Source organism: Lithobates pipiens, unplaced genomic scaffold (assembly GCF_037356315.1).
Source record: "Lithobates pipiens isolate NorthernLeopardFrog02 unplaced genomic scaffold, aLitPip1_a1.2 Scaffold_16, whole genome shotgun sequence".
Classification (NCBI taxonomy): Eukaryota; Metazoa; Chordata; class Amphibia; order Anura; family Ranidae; genus Lithobates; species Lithobates pipiens.
In genome coordinates, this window is record NW_027507748.1 from 608,377,352 (window position 1) to 608,396,312 (window position 18,961).

The 18,961-nt window shown below is 41.8% G+C and overlaps 1 protein-coding gene across 2 annotated transcripts in view; it reads left to right on the forward strand.

The window, feature by feature from the left end:
* TNFRSF19 (TNF receptor superfamily member 19) overlaps positions 1-18,961 on the forward strand; it is a 158,030-nt gene that overhangs the window by 82,446 nt on the left and 56,623 nt on the right. For both annotated transcript variants that reach the window (XM_077484028.1, XM_077484029.1), the window contains exon 5: positions 3,947-4,032. In XM_077484028.1, coding sequence (XP_077340154.1) covers positions 3,947-4,032 — 86 coding nt within the window. The remainder of the gene's footprint in view (positions 1-3,946; positions 4,033-18,961) is intronic.

Consider the following 18,961-nt stretch of genomic DNA (forward strand, 5'->3'; position numbering starts at 1 on the left):
ATCACTTGGTCTTTGCTGTTGATTTACTGTGACCTAGTCACCTCCGGCCATCTGAACCTCTCCTGCTACCAGCAGCTGGTTCATGCGTATTCAGAGCCCTTGTACCTTGAGGTTTGTTTATCCCAACATGTTGGCTCTAATACTCTTGACGAGCAGTCCCACCATAACTGTTTGTTTCTTTCTGCTCATATTCAGCCAGTTGTAGTGCTGCCTGCAGTGCACCAGTTCCGGGAATAAAAATTAGTCTTCCTTAGCTCCGTCAAGTGTGGCTCCCTTCTGGGTTCTATCCTGGGAGGATTTTACAGTTTTTAAGCAGCAATTTATGGCCCAAATAGCAGATTTAATAGCCAACTCTGGCTACAAAGACCATAAGCATACCTCAATGGCTTCTCCTGCAGAATCGTTTTTTTGATCAGCCTGCAGCCATACCAGCTTCTGAGCCCTCAGACTATGTTACACAGTGCCTGAAAAATCCATAACAGATGATGATTTTGGACAGTGCGATTACTGTAAGGCTTAGGGAGACTATTTCAGCTCTTATTGACATGGTGCTTAGTAATAGATCATCCTGCAGCTTCTGCTAATTCTTCTACCTGTCTGGGATTCTTTAGAGACTGTAGGATTGCCTTTCCTTTGCACCTGCTAGTACCAGACATCCTTTATGGGGACTGTGAGACTCCTGATAAGTTATTTACATCTCCAAAACATTGACTGCATTATACCCATTTTGAGGAGTGTTTTTCAGGAAACGGGCCATTCCCACAGAGGATGCTTTCCTAATTAAGCACTGATGACCCCCATGGAGGTTGTGCCTGGTTTTAAAGAATCCCATCAATATACCCTTAGAGATTCTTGCCAAAACTTTATTCTCTCTGACTGGCCTTGCATTGCAGCTCCCCTGACTGTATGCTAGTTTATCAAACTTTAGCAGAAATGGATCATAGGGTTCATAAAAAAGAGATCCTGTTTCCTGCAAACTGATCCACTATTTGTGAAGCATTTTGAGCTCATGCTCATGTCCAACATCTTGTATCCCTTGCAAATTGCTTGTTGGTTACCGTGCAGTGGACTCTTTTGCTCAAATGTTGGATTTGCCTTGGCCAACCTCATTGAAGAGGTTACTGTGGGTAAAAATATTCATCTGCCTCAGCAGAAAAAGGCTGAACCTCCAGCAGGAACCCCCCACCCTGACCAAGAAGAGCTAATTCTTTTACTCCCAAGCCCCAACCTCACAAGCCATAAAACCATAAAGCCATACCCAAATTAAGTACCTAGTTCAGCTGCAAACCTTGGGCTTCCAAATAACCCAAGCCTACTGAAAAACCCTCTCCAGCATCAAGTGGGGCCCCCACCAACTAGAGTTCTGCTCTTTGTCCTGTCCCCAGTTCATGTCTTCCAACCTGCCTTTGTCACTGCACAGATTATCAGACCTCCATACAGCCTTCTATAGCATTCTAGATCAAGGTATTATCACCCTAGTACCTATGGCATAAAGATTTACATACAGGAAAGGCATATTTTTTGCTTTGTGTGAGAAAAGAAAGTTTCATCACAGGAAATACTCCATGGGGCAAATCCTAACCTTATACCAGTTGGGCCTAACTCAACAGTAGGCCCCGAGTACCATCAAGGGCTAGATTTCTGCACTTGCGATCTTGTTTCAAAGACCACCAGCCTCCCATTCCAGCCTCTATGCATTTTGAACCTATCAGAGATATTCCCTTTTACAAGGTTGTTTTCTTTCTCCATACCCTCTTTGCGGCAAGTGTCTGAGAGGGTGGCTTTGTCCTGAAAAAAACATTGTTCATCTTGCATAAGAATGAGGTGGTGTTGAGACATAGAGACTCCTTCTTTCCTAAAGCTGGGTACTCAATGTCCAATAATTGGGTTGTTCACTGGGAATTGACCGTCTTTCAGTTAGTGTGTTCAGGAGTGTGTACGGATGCCCCCCGGGAGAGGGGTGGGGAGAGTCCCCCTGGGATCCCCCCTTTCAGAATACAATAACACAGTGGGGGAGATCACCACACCAACATCACTTGTGTTGGTACAGTGAACTGTCAGTTGGGTTGAATGAAAAAAAATTGCAGTGTTACTGGGCTTTAGGTGAAGACCTTTGCCTTCTGTCTTTGTGTCTAGCTGCAGTGCATTCAAAGGAGATCTTCGTTCATTGGGTGGATGTGGTACATGTTTGTGTCTATCTCACATCAACTGTTTTCATTAGAAATCCTGACTTTGTTTATCATTCTGGATGGTCTCCGTAACACTTCACCATTTCTTGCTGACTTAACTAGATCATCATCCAAGCTTATGGTCTAAAAGGGGTTGTAAACCCTTGTGTTTTTTCACCTTAATGCATCCTATGCATTAAGGTGAACAAACACCTGGCAGTGACCAGCCCCCCGTTTTACTTACCTGAGCCCTGGAACTTCCAATGGCGGGGACGCACTGTCCCTCTGCCCCGAGTTCTTGGCACTTGATTGAATAGATTGATAGCGCAGCCATTGGCTCCCGCTGCTGTCAATCAAATCCAATGACGTGGGCATCAGGGGGCGGAGCGGAGTCATACATTCAGCGGCTATGGACGCCGAATGCTGGACTCAGGAGCGTGCCCGCAAGATAACCTCCCAGGAGAGCGCTTCTCCTAGGGGGTTATCTGATGCGGGGAGGAGCCGTGAGAGCCGCCAAGGGACCCCAGAAGTCTGTGTTCGGGGCTACTCTGTGCAAAATGAACTGCACAGTGGAGGTATGACATGTTTGTTATTTATTTATTTTAAATATTTGAAGCTTTACGATCACTTTAAGAATCAGGTTCCACCCTTTTATGTCAATGCACACTATACTAGGTCTGCGAGTGCTTCTTTGGCTTTTCGGCATCTGTTTTTCAGTTTTGTAAGGCTGCCACCTGGTCTTCTTTTCGAACGGTCCATCAGGCAATTTGTTTGGGCCATTCTGTTGCTGTTGCCAACATATTTTTATATCCCCCCCCCCCCCCCCCCCCCATACACATATACCGCTATCTCCAGCCTTTCTTTTTTTTAGTTGAAAATGGATGAGATTATGTCAGTTTTTTTTTTTTTTTTACTTGCTGTTTTATCTAAACTAACTTTTAAAGATAATGAAAGTCCTTTTTTGTGCCCCCTTAATGGATAATGTGGTCATATTACATTATTTATTTGCAGCATGCAGGCTCCTGCTAAAGGATTGCACATAATTGTTTTTGTTTTTTCTTTTCACCACTCAGTAGGCTTTTCCGCTTATGATTTTGTTCATGATGTATTTCAAAGTATTTGTTCCACTCTGCTTGTTTAGGTCCACAAATGCCTCAGTTGTAATTCCAAAGTTTCACTCAGCATGGCCGACCGTGGTAACTCATACCAGCAAGCTTGTCAAGAATGCAGCAGTTGTTTTTATATGCTGCCGAATAATCACATTATGGCAGAAAGCTAGTCGGATACATCTGAGGACTTTCTTTTTTTCTAGCAGAATGTTGTCTCCTATTTTACAGGTGGCCATTCTTAATTGGAGGATGGGGTATGCTCTACACAGTGTTCTTATTTTGGCATAATTTAATTGCTGAAGTATTTCATGCTATAGATGTCAAGAACATTAATAATTATATGTTAATGGTTTTAAAGCTCACACAATCGATAAAGCCTACTTGACTTTTCTACCAGTTACACTGATTTAGCTTTTGGTATCCTCAACTTTTGAATGGCTAAAAGTCTGTACCCGTAGAACTGCAGGTGAGTATGTTAAAGCTTGTTCCATGATCATCCACTTTGTGTGCCCATAGCCTTTCCTACACAAGTTAGTGCCTAAGAGGGTGATTGCACAGTATAGAATCAAGGGAATCTGGAATCCCAAACCTCGAATGCATTTTTAACACTCACTGAGTTGATGAGCCTAAAACCTTAGTTAAAGGGAACACTTTTTTTTTTTTTTGCAGGTACTATAGAAAGACGAAGCTTGGTGGGTTTCAGGATATGGAGTGTGTGCCCTGTGGCGATCCCCCACCCACCTATGAGCCTCACTGTGAGTATACATTCATTCATTCATTCATTATTATGCATCACTATCTTCTAGCTGTCAATCCTGATAATCAGATTACAATGGTTTAGTATTGTTTTGTGGCCCTCAAAAAGTTATTAACCTTATTAAAAATTGGTAAAAAGGTGTCCTTTATCAATTTTACACATGGTTGGTGTGGTTTGAGGAAGAGTTTATTCTTGGACCAGTTTTACATGTATTAGACAGGATACCTCCAGTAGTAGGAAATATGAGTACCACAGTATCCGCTACTCACTGATAGGGTACTCCTAGAGATTTTGGTTCGGTAATTGGTGTACTGCAGGCCTGTGCCAGCTTTATTCTAATTTGAAGAGGAAAGCTAGTATTTTTGTTTATCTATTCCAGTAGTAAAGAGAGGGCTGAAACATGGCAGAAAACACGTTCAATTTTATAATTCATGGACTGTTCTGGTGCTCCTCGTTGAATTAACTATTTGCAGCAGTATGTAGTCCCGAAATAGATTATTGTTGGCCATCTGTTCTCTAGGACCAACTGTGGTCCACAGAAAAATAAGTCCTGAGGTTGAAGCACTGTACAGCTCCATCCTGTAGAGTAGGACATACCTGAAACATGCTTAAGAGTCATTCACGTATCTGGTAGAATTATGTAGAAGTATACATTCTTATTGGAATTCCAGGGTGCTTTCTTTTATATAATTGCTTCTGTATTTGAGAACCTCAGTTAATGCTCTTATCAAACATCAGACAAAAAATTAAAAAATGGCAGTAGCCACTGAAATGTTGGATGTGGAAACAGTAGGTTACATGAGCAGTCTTTCTCGACATGTCTAGTTAGATGCGCCATAAAGTTTCCCATATTTTTTTTCTTTTTCTGATGCCTTTGCTAAAAGTTGCCTAAAAGGTACTGACACTGTGCCTGATCACTGTAGATAATTTAATATGGCAACACCCAGAGTAATTTTATAGTGTATTGTGATGTCTATGTGAATAAAAAGACTTCTCAGAAACATGTTACTTTGAGTACAGAACTGCTGCATTTTCCCTAATGACCTGTGAAATGTGATTCATCTTGTGACTGCTTATTTGCACACATCACGACATGATTGCCATCAGCAGTGCTTTTGTTTGTTTTACTCCAGCTTTCATATACTCTTTGTAGGTTAAATGATCAACTCCTAAAGCGGAACTAAACCCTCTTAATCAACATTAACTGTTGTTAATCCTTATGCTGCTACCAATAGTAAATAGATAGGAATGTATATATATATTTTCTTGTTTTTACCTTTTTTTTTTTTTTTTTTTTTTTTTACATTTCTTCAATTGCTTCCTGGTTTAGGCCAAATTCGTTACGATGGGACTACGTTCACACTAGTAGCCAATAGCTTTGGTGTGGGAATTTGATCTGAGCATGCGTGGCACTTTGTCCGATCGGAATTCTCTACAGATGATCGGAGTATGTCCGATCGGAGCATTTTGTCGAAAATTTTACCAACAAGTTGGAAAACTTGGTCCGTCGGATACTCCGACGAAAACAGTCCGAAGGAGACCACACAGAGTCGGAATACCCAACAAAACGGTCCGATTGGACACATTCCGACCGTGTGTACAAGGGCTAAGAGGGAGGGTCAAGAGATACAAGAGGATGTGCTGATGGAGAAAATGAATGTACATTTGTTAGGTGGCGGCCACATAGGTTTCTCTGAAGAGATGAGTTTTCAGGGATCGTCTAAAAATAGACAAAGTAGGATATAGTCGGACAGATTGGGGTAGAGCATTCCTGAGGATGGGAGAGGCTCAGAAGAAGTCCTGGAGCCGAGGCAATATTTATAAATTCACATCAGCATTCTACAGTGTTAGTGATATATTAGCCTGTCCAAGTAAGCTGCACCTATTACCCCAGTGTACCTTACATTATAGTGAGGATCATACCAGTATCCATTCTGTGGTCTTTTGATGCTAATAATGTTTTTTGTTTAATTGGCTTTAAAAAATATTTATTTGAAGTACATTCATGGCACATTTTTGGGGTCAGGCCATCCAAAATAACTGTTTTTGTTTGGATGGATCCTGGTCAACTGAATCACTAGATAGATTTGGGTACATCTTGGTGACTTCACCAGAAAAATCTTACTGCAAGAGTTCTTGGATCTGCTCCTCCTTCTTTCACCATGGAGTCTCTGATAAAGCAGCAGGAATATTAATCTTCTTGCTATATTTTCCATAATATGTAATTAATAAAGCATTAACAGGAAAAAAACATGTCCCTTTTTTTTTTTGTTTTCAATAACCATTCTATTAAAAAAAAAAAAATTCACAGAAAATGCAAAGAGATACATGGTGATAACAAAGCCCACTGGAATATACTGTATATTATGATTAAATTACAGCTAAAGGATGTAAGATATGACAGTGTAGTGTGACAATCTACAAGCTTATGAATCGGCAGTAACAGGAGCAGTCCAGCATTGTTGCCACACATTATCACATGAAGCTGTATTTAGTGACCTTCAATGGCAGGATCATCAGGTATTGATGGGACTTTGCAGGTGGACTAATGCTGCTTACAAACTGATGCGGTGCAGTTTGACCACACCATGGGAGCAACACAGTGTACCTGTGAGTTGGTTGTCCTTTCCCATTACTCCTGTTAGGTCTTGCGGTTTTAGTGCGCTTTCTGAAAGTGCACCAAAATTCCTGCATGCTGCATCTTTGGTGCGCTTTCAGAATGCGCATGAAAACAGCAGAACCTTATCATTTTTCATGATAAAAAAAAAAAAAACTTGCGTATACCTAGCGATAACATAGGTTTGCATGTAAACTTACAGTTTATTTCTACCTTTTGCGGTCAAATTTAACCACTTACAGACCGGACCATTTTGCTGGTCAAAGACCAGACCACTTTTTGCGATTTGGCACTGCGTCGCTTTACCTGACGATTGTGCGGTCGTGCGACGTGGCTCCCAAACAAAATTGATGTCCTTTTTTTCCTACAAATAGAGCTTTCTTTTGGTGGTATTTGATCACTCCTGCGGTATTTATTTTTTGCGCTATAAACAAAAATAGAGCAACAATTTTGAAAAAAACACATTATTTTTTACTTTTTATTATAATAAATATCCCCAAAAAATATATAAAAAAACATTTTTTTCCCTGAGTTTAGGCCGATACGTATTCTTCTACATATTTTTGGTAACAAAAAAAATCGCAATAAGAGATTATTGATTGGTTTGCGCAAAAGTTATAGCGTTTACAAAATAGGGATAGTTTTATGGCATTTTTATAATTTTTTTTACTAGTAATGGTGGCGATCAGAGATTTTTATTGTGACTGCGACATTATGGCGGACACATCGGACATTTTTGACACATTTTTGGGACCATTGTCATTTATACAGTAATCACTGCTATATAAATGCAGTGATTCATGTGTAAATTACACTGGCAGTGAAGAGGTTAACCAGTGGGTGGCAGTGTAGGGGTTAAGTGTTCCTAGGGGTGTGTTACTAACTGTGGGGGGTTGGGCTTTCATTTAGTGAACACTGATCTCTGCTCCAATCACATGGAGCAGAGATCAGCGTCACTAGTTGCTAGGAAGAATGGAGAAATGTTGTTTACAATGGCACAATGTTTACAATGAGACGATCGCGGGTATGCCCGCGGCGATTAAGTCCGCGGGACCCGCGACCGGACTCAAGGGGGTCCCGACCGGCACGCGAGCACGCCGCCGGTGGCTTGATTGCAGTGCGGCATTGAAGATTGGACGTACCTGTACGCCAATATGCCTGTCCGTGCCATTCTGCCGACGTACATCGGCATGCGCCGGTCGGGAACTGGTTAAGATACTTGGTGGAGGGGTGACGAGTGCGGCATGTGAGCAGACATTTTTTCACAGAGCTCCCGCTATCGCCCTGAATTGATACAGCTTAGCAAAACACCTGGTTTTGGTGACACAACACCGGGGAACACCTGCTTTAACACCCGCAGACATCTACCCTCAAACAGTAGCGATGTGCTGACCCAGGGCAACCGGGGAGATGGCCCGTGGCTGGATCACCAAAATGGCATCCCCCCGCCGTCAACACAGCACATGGTGGGGACCTGTTGTCCCGCACAGTTTTGGAGTTCCTGTTGACAATTTGGTGCCTAGGAATACACACTGTTTATGCCCTCACACGATCTGGCATGCTGCAACAGTTTGGAGCACCGTTGTGCTTATGAGTTGGTCTCTTGTGCAAGTTGGTTCCAGAGCAGAAGAATTTTCTTACTATAACCACAGGGAAACAGTAATTGCTACTTTAAAGCAGACCCCGAGGTTGCCCCTGGAGTATGGGTCTGTGCTCAAAAGCAAAGCCCTTTCCACACCTAACGCTCCATTGGGAGAACGCTATATTTCTCCTGCAAGATATATCTTTATACCTTTACGATGACAACAGTGACAGTTCTTGGAACATTGGGAGCTACACAACCCCTTAAAACTTACCATGGTCTCACCCTTGCTACGGAAACATTTGCCTGCTATTTGTGCCTTACAAGAGATCCACCTATCAGCTGACTCTGTTACCTGTTTGAACTTTTGCTGAGTGGGGAAGGCATATCACTCCACTCACACCACGTACTCTAGGGGTGTGATTGTACTTCTACATAGCTCATTAGATTACGAGGAGCTTGACTCCATGCTGGATACAGAGGGGAGATATTTTTTTTTTTTTTTTGCTATGCAGGTTGTTTTCTCGTAAATGTATTCTTGTTTTTGTTTATATACCCCCTCCATATAATAATCAGGTCCTAAGTACCCTATTGGAATACCAGATTAAATATCCTGACGTGCCACTTTATGGCTTGGGAGATTTCAATTGCTATACAGACCAGGTTTTAGACAAACACCCACCTGTGGTAGGGGGACGGGGGGACTTGCCGTACTGCCCTTAAAAAATGTATAGATGAGGTGAGGTGGAAGGATACCTGGTGAGCAAAATATCTGGGAGTGAAGCAATTCTCCTGCTTTTCCAGGAGCTATTCTTCATTGTCACGGATAGACCTATGTTTATGCTCTTTTGCGGCTGAACGATCTATTTTGGAGGCGACATGCCCTCAGAAGTGTATCGGATCACTCCCCACTGATTGTGCAACTGGAGGCTGGACCGCCTTCCACGGTGGCCGAGGCTACATGGAAGATTAATGCATTTTGGCTCCCATGAGCAGATAGTATCTCAAATTATAGACTTTTGGCACATTCACACTAACGGTGTGAATGCAGACAATGCCTGGGAGGCCTTTAAGGCGGTCTTCAGAGGGATCTTTATTAAAGAGATTCAGGCTATTAAGCGAAACACGAATGCTCAGAGGGAGGGTATAGAATGGATGGCAGAGGATTTGGAGGGGAAATTTATTGTCAACCCGACAGATGCTAATAGGAAAGCATGGCTGTCAGCTCAGGAAGCTCTTTACTGAACCACTGCTTCGGCTGCAGAGCGAAAGAGATTATTTAATAAGATGGCGTTCTATGAGGAGGGTGAGCACACTGGTCGCCTCTTAGCAAAAATAGCTCACTACCAGCAAGTATCCCCCTCTATCGGGGTGCTACGCATGAACACAGGTCATGTGGCTAACTCCCCAGATCAGATTATGTCAGAACTTGTAGGCTATTACTCCTCCTTACATGAATCCAAACAAACGTATCTGTTAGAAGCTGTGACCGATTACCTTGCTAATGTCAAATTGCCTAGTATGTCTGCCTCCTCCAGAGGGCTACTGGATGCCCCCTTGACTTTGAAAGAATTGCAGCTGGTGACCAGTCTGTTCCCTAACTCTAATGCCCCGTACACACGATTGGACTTTCCGACAACAAAACTGGATTTTTGTTCAAAGGATGTTGGCTCCAACTTGTTTTGCATACAAATGGTCACAAATGTTAGCCAACAATTACGAACGTGGTGACGTACAAGACATACGCCGAGCTGAGAAAAAGGAAGTTCAGTAGCCACCACGGCTCCTTCTGCTTGAGTCCGAGCATGTATGAACTTTTATGCATCGGACTTTGTGTACACATGATCGGAAATTCCGTCAACAAAGTTTTGTTGGTGGAAAATTTGAGAACCTGCTAGCCAACATTTGTTGGCGGAAAGTCCGACAACAAATGTCCAGTGGAGCATACACACGGTCGGACTTTCAGCCAACAAGCTCACATCCAACGTTTGTTTTCGGATAATCCGATCATGTGTACGGGGAATAAGGCTCCTGGAGACAACGGGTTACCAATAGAGGTGCATAAGCAATACGTAGAGTCCGTACTTCCAAAACTATTGACGTTATTTAATGAGGCAAGAGAAAGTAGTAACCTTCTACCGTCAATGACTAGGGCTAATATATTGATACTGAAGCCAAATAAAGACCCCCTTGACCCAGGCTCATATAGGCCTATTTCCCTTCTGCAAAATGATGTAAAGATTTTGGCTAAGGTTTTAGCTCTACGTTTAAATAAGGTAATGCCCACCATTATCAAGTGTTATTGTCCCTAGACCCCCCACAAGGCTTTTGATCGCATTGAATGGGCATATGTGTGGGCAGTCATGTGGAAATTTGGGCTTGGTAGCTGGTTTATTTCATGGGTACAGCTCTTCTACTCGGCACCTGTGGTGGCCATTCAGGAGGGGGGAAGGACCTCACCAACCTTTAGCTTACACAGAGGCACAAGGCAAGGTTGCCCCCTATCTTTCCTTTTGTTTGCCCTGGCCATTGAACCCCTGGCTGCCCTGATCCACTCTAATACAGGGCTTTCACTATGGAGACCTTCATGAAAAAATAACGATGTACGCTGATGACACCATGCTGTTCCTGGCCGATACATCTACTTTCTTAAATGAGGCAATGAAAGTCATACATCAATTTGGTGAGTACTCAGGTCTGGTCATTATTTGGACCAAGTCCTCACTGCTGTTATTGGATCGGACACCTACCCCCCCCCCCCCCCCCCCTTTATTGACCATACGGTATGGTTGAATGGTCAAGGCTGAAATTGTCCCTGGTGGGAAGGGTGAATCTAATAAAATAGATTTTGATGCCTCAAGTGCTCTGTGCTACACAATTCCCCTATGGTCATTCTGCTGAAAAAGTTTAGAATTATTAACTCAATTTTCAGATCCCTGATTTGGCACTCTAAGCCTGCTATAATAAAACTGGAGCAATTGCAGCAAAAGAGGCTGGCGGCTTGGCGTTGCCCAATCCTTGGCTATAATACTTGGCCTCCCAACTGCATCACATTGTCCGGGTTTTGTGACCACGGCAGGTTTTAGACATGAATTTACTGGACTCCTCTGCCCAGCTACTCAGTTTCACGACTGGTAGGGGGGTGGCGGACAGCCTGGAAGCCCTATACTTTAACAAAATCTAACAAACTCTACCCTACATATGCCCTTATGCAGAAGATTTGAAACAAGGAGTCAACAGGTTTCCTAAATATAGTCCCATATGGGATGATAATTATCAGGAAATAGCAAAACTGCCCTATGGTTTGAAGTGGAAACTGTTTGGTATTTCCCATATGACCCATATGTTCAGAGATGGAAAATTTAGACCCTTTTCTGAGCTCCGTGAAAACTTTGGACTCCCGGCATCTCAGCACTTTTATTACTTGCAAATCCAACATGCAGTTAACGCCCAGAGGGGTATGGATCAGTGGTCCTTGGATGCTACGTCGGTTTTCAATTACCTGTTTGAGGTTACCACATGCAAGGGATTTATATCTAGCTGTTGTGCCATGCTGCTTAATCTCTTCCTACAGGACTCTCCCCTGAAGGTAGTGTCCCAGTGGGAACAAGATGTAGGGAGCGTTTGAAGAAGAGCAGTGGGAGGAAGCCTTGCAGGTTGTTCCCCACTGTTCTTTGAACGTGGCTCAGAGACTATCACAGCTCTATATAATCCTTAGGGTACACTACACACCGACTAGGTTGGCCCGCATGGGGGGTGAGACCTGACTTCACTTGTACTAGATGCAGTAGAGAACATGGAGATCCAATACACCTTTTATGGAGGTGCCCAAAAATACACCTATATTGGAAGAAGGTTATTAAAGAGGAAGTAAACCCTGATGGGTTTACTTCCTCTTTTTTTCCCTGCAAAGGTAAAGCATAATGGACTACTATGCATCGCATAGTAGCTCATTATGTGTCACTTACCTGACACAGGAGCCAGCGAAGTCGCCGCTGTCCCCTGTAGTCCGCCGCATCCATCTTGGTGGTGGCGTCTCGCAGCTCCGCCGCTGCCATTCGGCGAAGCCGCGATGACGTCACTCCCGCGCATGCGCACGGGAGTCGACAAATTAGGCAGATCCATTCTTGGACTTGCAGCATTTAGTGCGCCTGCGCGCCGCTGTCTACGGCGCATGCGCCGTAGACAGCGGTGCCCATTTTCGGGCAAATATCTCCTAAACCATATAGGTTTAGGAGATATTGCTTGGACCTACAGGTAAGCCTTAATCTAGGCTTACCTGTAGGTCAAAGTGGTTTGAAAGGGTTTACTTCCTCTTTAATACTCTTAATAGAGTGTTTCCGGCCCAGATCCAACTGGACCCTAAACATTGTTTACTAGGGATACTAGATAGCCTCCCAATAGAGGATATCCCTAGACAAGCTATTGCTAAAGCTCTTTCAGGCCCGCAAAATGATTCTGAGACACTGGAGATCAACAGAACCTCCCAAACGTGGAATTGCCAGTTAAATTAACGCAGTGCTGTATCGCAAAAAATGGCCTGGTTAGGAAGGGGGTTAAACCCTCCTGGGCTGGAGTAATTAAAGGTACCAATAACCATAAAAGGATTCTAAATAATGATTGACTTTTATTAACAATGTTTAAAAAATATGCAAACATGGAAAAATTAATGGCAACCAAATACATCAATGGTTACCTGCATCATATAAGTTCCATCCACGCAAATGTCTTCAGATGGCAACTGGAAAATCTCAACGCGTTTCAACTCATAAAGAGTCTTCATCAGGAGAAAACGCAGTAAATTCCAAAGATGCATTGATAAAACAAATAGATGGATGTAAGTCCTAAAGGGAGGCCCTAGAAATTGAATTCGATAGGATGCAAGAAAGAATGACCCAACCAACTTCTCAAAAAATATGAGGTGAGGGGAAGTAACCTAGTATGGATAAGTAACAGAATCCATGGCTCATAGGTTCACCCTTGATGGTGCTATACAGACCCACAGTAAGGACAGGATTCCTTTATAATTGTAATATTATTATTATTTTATTTATTTTTTTACATGCTGTCACAAGTCATTGTCCCTGATCACTGCCACACCAGTTAAATGATGATGCTGTACTGTACTGGTGACAGGTTGAACAAATTTAAGCCAAACTCCATGCTTTTACATAAATAAAAGCTGCTCATTGCCCCTGCCAGTGTTAAATGGTTTGTCTTATTTCTAACTGATGCATTCTGCCGGAGAGCTTTTTCTTTTGAAAAACAGGAGCACCAAAGGAAAATATAAGAATAAAAGTAAGTATTATTATTAGTAGTATAAAAAGAAAAGTATTGCAGCCATCACATCTAAGGATTGGTAAGCTGTAATATAATACATGTTTTAGGTTTAATACTGATTTAATTTCAGCTATTAACTACAAGCCTTCAAAACATTCTAAATCTAAAGGCTCATACACACTATAAGACTGTCGGGCAAACATTTTCGTCCAAAGAATTTTCGTTCTTTTTTTTTTATATAGTGTGTACATAACTTTCAACAGCCAGGTCTGAATTTTCGTATGAAATTTCCGAAGGATTAAACTCCAATTTTTTTTTCAAATGAGGACAGAACGAAAGATTTTCGTTTTAATGTGTACTGTTTTCTTATGATTTTCAAAATCAGAAAAGAGAAGACTGCGCATAATCAGAAACAATAAAAAAAATAAAAAGGCTTTGTCGTACGAGAATTTTCATAAGAAAAAATCAGTTCTGATTTGCTGTGAAACAAGGAAAATCGGAGGATCGTTCGCCCGATTTTCTTAGTGTGTACCCCACTTAAGACCATCTTCTGTTCAAAATGTTTGGGGTCTTTTAATAGATTTTTAACCACTTGCCGACCGCCCGCTGTCGTTATACATCGGCACTTTGAAGTGGAATATCATTGTTATTGTAGCAGCTATTTGCCATAACCTTTGTATCCTCTTTTTCAGCGAGCGGTCGGCTTTCAGATGAAAGTGGTCTCTGCGTCACATTTTGATGTTGCTTACGCCCTGCAATGGTATGGAGTCTGAGAGGGCCCATCGCGTAGAGGCAGAGGCTATCGGAGACTTCTCCCTGTGTGGTGAGGGGAAGATGGCCCCCACCCGGCTCCATACCATTGCAGGGTGTAAGCAACATCAAAATGTCACTTCCTCCCTTAGCTCTTTAAAGGGACATTTTTTTTTTCATTTTCATTTTTTTTATTGCATTTTAGTGTAAATATGAGATCTGAGGTCTTTTTGACCCCAGATCTCATATTTAAGAGGTCCTGCTTTTTTTTCTATTACAAGAGATGTTTACATTCCTTGTAATAGGAATAAAAGTGACACATTATTTTTACACTGTTCTTTAAAAAAAAAAAAAAAAAGAATAATAAAAAAAGAATAAGACGTAAAATAAGAAAACATATTTTTTTTTTAACGTGCCCCGTCCTGCGGAGCTCACGTACAGAAGCAAACACATAAATGAGTAGTGCCTGCATATGTAAATGGTGTTCAAACCACACATGTGAGGTATCACCGTGATCGTTAAAGCGAGAGCAATAGTTCTAGCCCTAGACCTCCTCTGTAACTCAAAACATGCAACCTGTAGAATTTTTTAAACATTGGCTATGGAGATTTTTAAGGGTAAAAGTTTGTCGCCATTCCATGAGCGGGTGCAATTTTGAAGCGTGACATGTTGGGTATCTATTTACTCAGCGTAACATCATCTTTCACAATATTAAAAAAGAAATTGGGCTAACTTTACTGTTGCCTTAATTTTTTTATTCAAAACAGTGTATTTTTTCCAAAAAAAAGTGCGCCCGTAAGACCGCGGCGCAAATACAGTATGACAGAAATTAAAGACCGCCATTTTATTCTCTAGGGTGTTAGAACCCCAAAAATTATATATATATATATATATATATATATATATTATAATTTTTTTTCTAAGTAATTTTCTAGCAAAAAAAAAAAACGTTTTAAACCACTAAATGCCAAATCTCAAAACGAGACTCTGTCCTTAAGTGATTACACATAGTGCCCTTGCTGTCATGTCCAAGTGCGAGTTTTGTAAATAAAATCTAATATATACACACACCATTGTTCCTTCACCATATAGTTTCCCCATAACTTGGAAAAAAATGGCACATTTGGTATTGTTTGATTCCAGACACATTTAAAAAATTATTTCAGCAAACACTGTGCTTTCGTATTCTTACATTTTGTATGTGGCCAGAATCAACAGAAAATCGCTTTTATTTTATTTTTTATCATTTTCACCATTTTTTTCTCTCATTATTAAAAAATAAAATATATAATTTTAAGTATGGTATAAAAAGTACTATCTGACCCTTAAAATAATATAGTTTATTATTAGATAATCTATTGCATGTCCAAAACCTGAAAAAAAAAACCCATGGGACTCAAGAGGGTTTATATAGGTTAAAGGCACTGGGACTCAAGTGGCTAAGGACTGGTTGACTATAATAACTAACTTTTTATTGTTTACTTTTTTATACACTTTTAAAGTCACCCTAAAAAATAGTGAGAGGAGGCTACTTTCTGTTAGCTGTGGCAGGTGGCAAGAGATGGAAACTCATGTACAAAGATCTCACAACTAGAGAAAATTATTGGATGATCCAACTCTCCATCACCTATCAAAACCAAAATGCCAAGTTTTGGGTGGCCTAGCCATTTTTTTTGCCCCTTTTCATGTTGACTCTAAAGAAACAGGATTGATAGATTAGCTCTCCTGCGTAGTCGGCTGCTTAGATGTTAGCCGTGAAACAGCCTTTAAGAAAATGTACGGAGAAGATGGAAAGTGGCTTATCTCTGGCAGATGTGTGGATATTTTACTGGACATTGCATACTGATAATATCTCAGTTTCAAAAGTCTGCTTAAAGGCAGAGACAAATATTTGTAGGTCCTATTGAAGTGCTGCGGTGGCGTATGAAAGTGTTAATGCCTGTGGGGCCCCCATAAATTAACAAAGTCTTTTGTAACACTGAGATGGTTTGGCAAGTGTTTTGTTTGCCTGTGAACACTTGTAAGGGGCATGAACTTCCTGTGCTGAAGGCTTATGGAGTGTAGCAAGTTTATTAAGACTTTGATCAGAAATTCTAAGAACTAGTAGCAGTTGATTATTACCCAGCTGGCAATAAATCTCAAGCCTTCTTTTTATCCACTGCCTGGTTTTTAAAAGATTTTAAAACAGAAACTGGCTTAATCATTTACCCTTTCACTTGGGGACCACTAGGGTGAGACTGGAAGAACCTAGTAATATACTCATACTTAGCATAGGATACTTTTTCTTTTCTATTGAATGTTTTCAAACATTGTGGGGCTTGTTCATATGCAGAAAGTATGACGTTTAATGTGTCAAATGCTTAAATAATGTTTAAATGTCAATCCAAACAATTTTTTTTTTTTAGATATAGTGGGGAGAGTTTGTTTTTACTGTTGTCAGATTAACAGGATTTACCTCCATTCCCTGTTCTTCAGACAACCTTTTATATGGTAGGAAGTGGGGGGGAAATCTCCAACACTAAGGGCCGGTTCACACAGCGAGGCGAGGCGACACGGCTCGCCTCGCCTCGCTCCCGCAAGTCGCCCCCGTTCTGTACAATGGAACCGTTCTGAGAGGAGCGACTCGAGTCGCTCCAACTCAGAAAAAAGGTTCCTGTACTACTTCGGGGCGACTTCGGGGGCGACTTGCATTGACTTCTATACAGAAGTCCTCTGCAAGTCGCCGCTGAGCTCCCCGCAGGTCGCGGCGAGGTAAGTCGGAGACGCCTCGCCTCGCTGTGTGAACCGGCCCTAATTCAAAAAAAAATATTTTTTTCTTTGCATAGATTGAGAAAGCTAGAACCCTTGTCAGATCTTTATTTTAGTTCAATCTTGTTTTATTAAAGTAGTTTTAGACAGAAAATACAGGTACAGAGAATATGTAAAGTACAGAGAATATAGGATTTATAATGTTTGAATTGGCAAGTATACACCTCAATCAACGTTAAGCAAGTTCAGATTTAGATAATAGCGGTTAAGAGGTATTTGAAGATAGGCATTACCATCTTGGATCATCTAGGACAGTGGTCTCAAAACTGTGGCCCTTTGCTTGCCTTTATCTGGCCCTTGGGACACTATTCCTCCCACTGATATGAGACACTAATCTGACACTAACAAATGGGTGCCATTTCTCCCACTGACACCATTAATGAGGCACTTTTCCTTCCAGTGATACCAATGATGGGGCATTATTCCTCCCATAATACCAAATGTGGCGATGTTTACTTCCACTGATGCCAGGAAAATTCCCACTAACACTAGCCAGCCACAGTATAGCTCTCCTAAAGTCTGCAAGACAATAAACTGGCCCTTTGTTTAGAAAGTTTGAAAACTCCTGATCTAGGAGAAAGCTTATAAGGCAGCAGCCTGACTAGAGAAACCACGCAGCATCTCCTAAGGGTTGTGTAACATAATTGTAATCGGGGGAGTTATCTGCATTTAGGATGACACCGAACGGGGGTCAGCAACCTGTAGATCGCGATCTACTAGTAGATCGCAGTCTGGGCTTGCTGACCCACCATTGCAGAGAATCAAACAGAGCGCAGTGCAGAGGGATTACTTGTAAAGTTGGAGTGTAGTAGAGAGCAAGAACCACATAAGCCAATGCCTCCTCTGTAGTGCTGGCTCCTGTCCCATGCGGAGTGATACCAACTGCACTCCACCTCTTATCCCGGCTAGTGGTCTCCAGAGTGGTGCCAGCAGCAGGAAAAAAGTGATCTTCAAGTCAGTGCGAATGAATACACTGGGCAAAATGACATAGGGCTACTTTCACACTGATACGCTGTGGTGTACTCACACCACAGTGTGCAGTGCAGTGTACTCTGCAAGTAGTAGAGTTTTGGTATGCTTTCAGAAAGTGCACCACACCTGCAGGATATAATAGAAGTCTATGGCAAACCTGGGAAAGTTGCAGATGCACTGCGCTGCATGCGCAGTGCAGGTAAACTGCTGCCCAGTGAGAAAGCAGGGAAGAAAGCAGTGAGAAAGCAGGCTCAGAACAGTAAGGGTTCATTTACATTTGTTTGAAGGCAGTCGAGGAAGGAGTAGGGAAGAGGGAAAGGGATATGTGAGGGGAAAGGGTGACTAGGGTCGTGGAGAAGAGATGATCAGATCTTATGCTTGTGTGATCCTGTTACAGAATTTCCCCGATTTTCTGCCTTGTGAATCATTGTCCGTAGGGCAAGAAGTTGGGGAAAAGCCGATAATAGCAGGAAAATTATTCTCCACTCTGTCCAAAAAAATCAAAACTTTTGGCGTGACATACTTTAACGGATACACTGTATGGGCTAACTTAAAGAATATGTCAAGACCAAAATGGGGGAAAAATATATGCAGTACGTCTCTGCAATACATGCACATTTCCTTGTGTTGTACCCTTGTACTGAAAATACCAATTGTTTGCCAGAAATGTACTCCGCTTCTAAGTTCTATCATGGAAGACACACCTTATCTTTGTGAACTGAGTGGTGTCAACACTGCCCATTTGCCTTTTACTAAATTATTTAACCAATCCCACTCTGAGATATCTACAACACTGACCAAGACAAAAACTTGGAGGTCTATTTGAGCTGTCCAAATGTGCAGATGACATAGGACAGCTCTGAATGCTTGGCAAGATTAGCTATTTTTTTTTGCAATTAGACAAATTATAAAATCCTT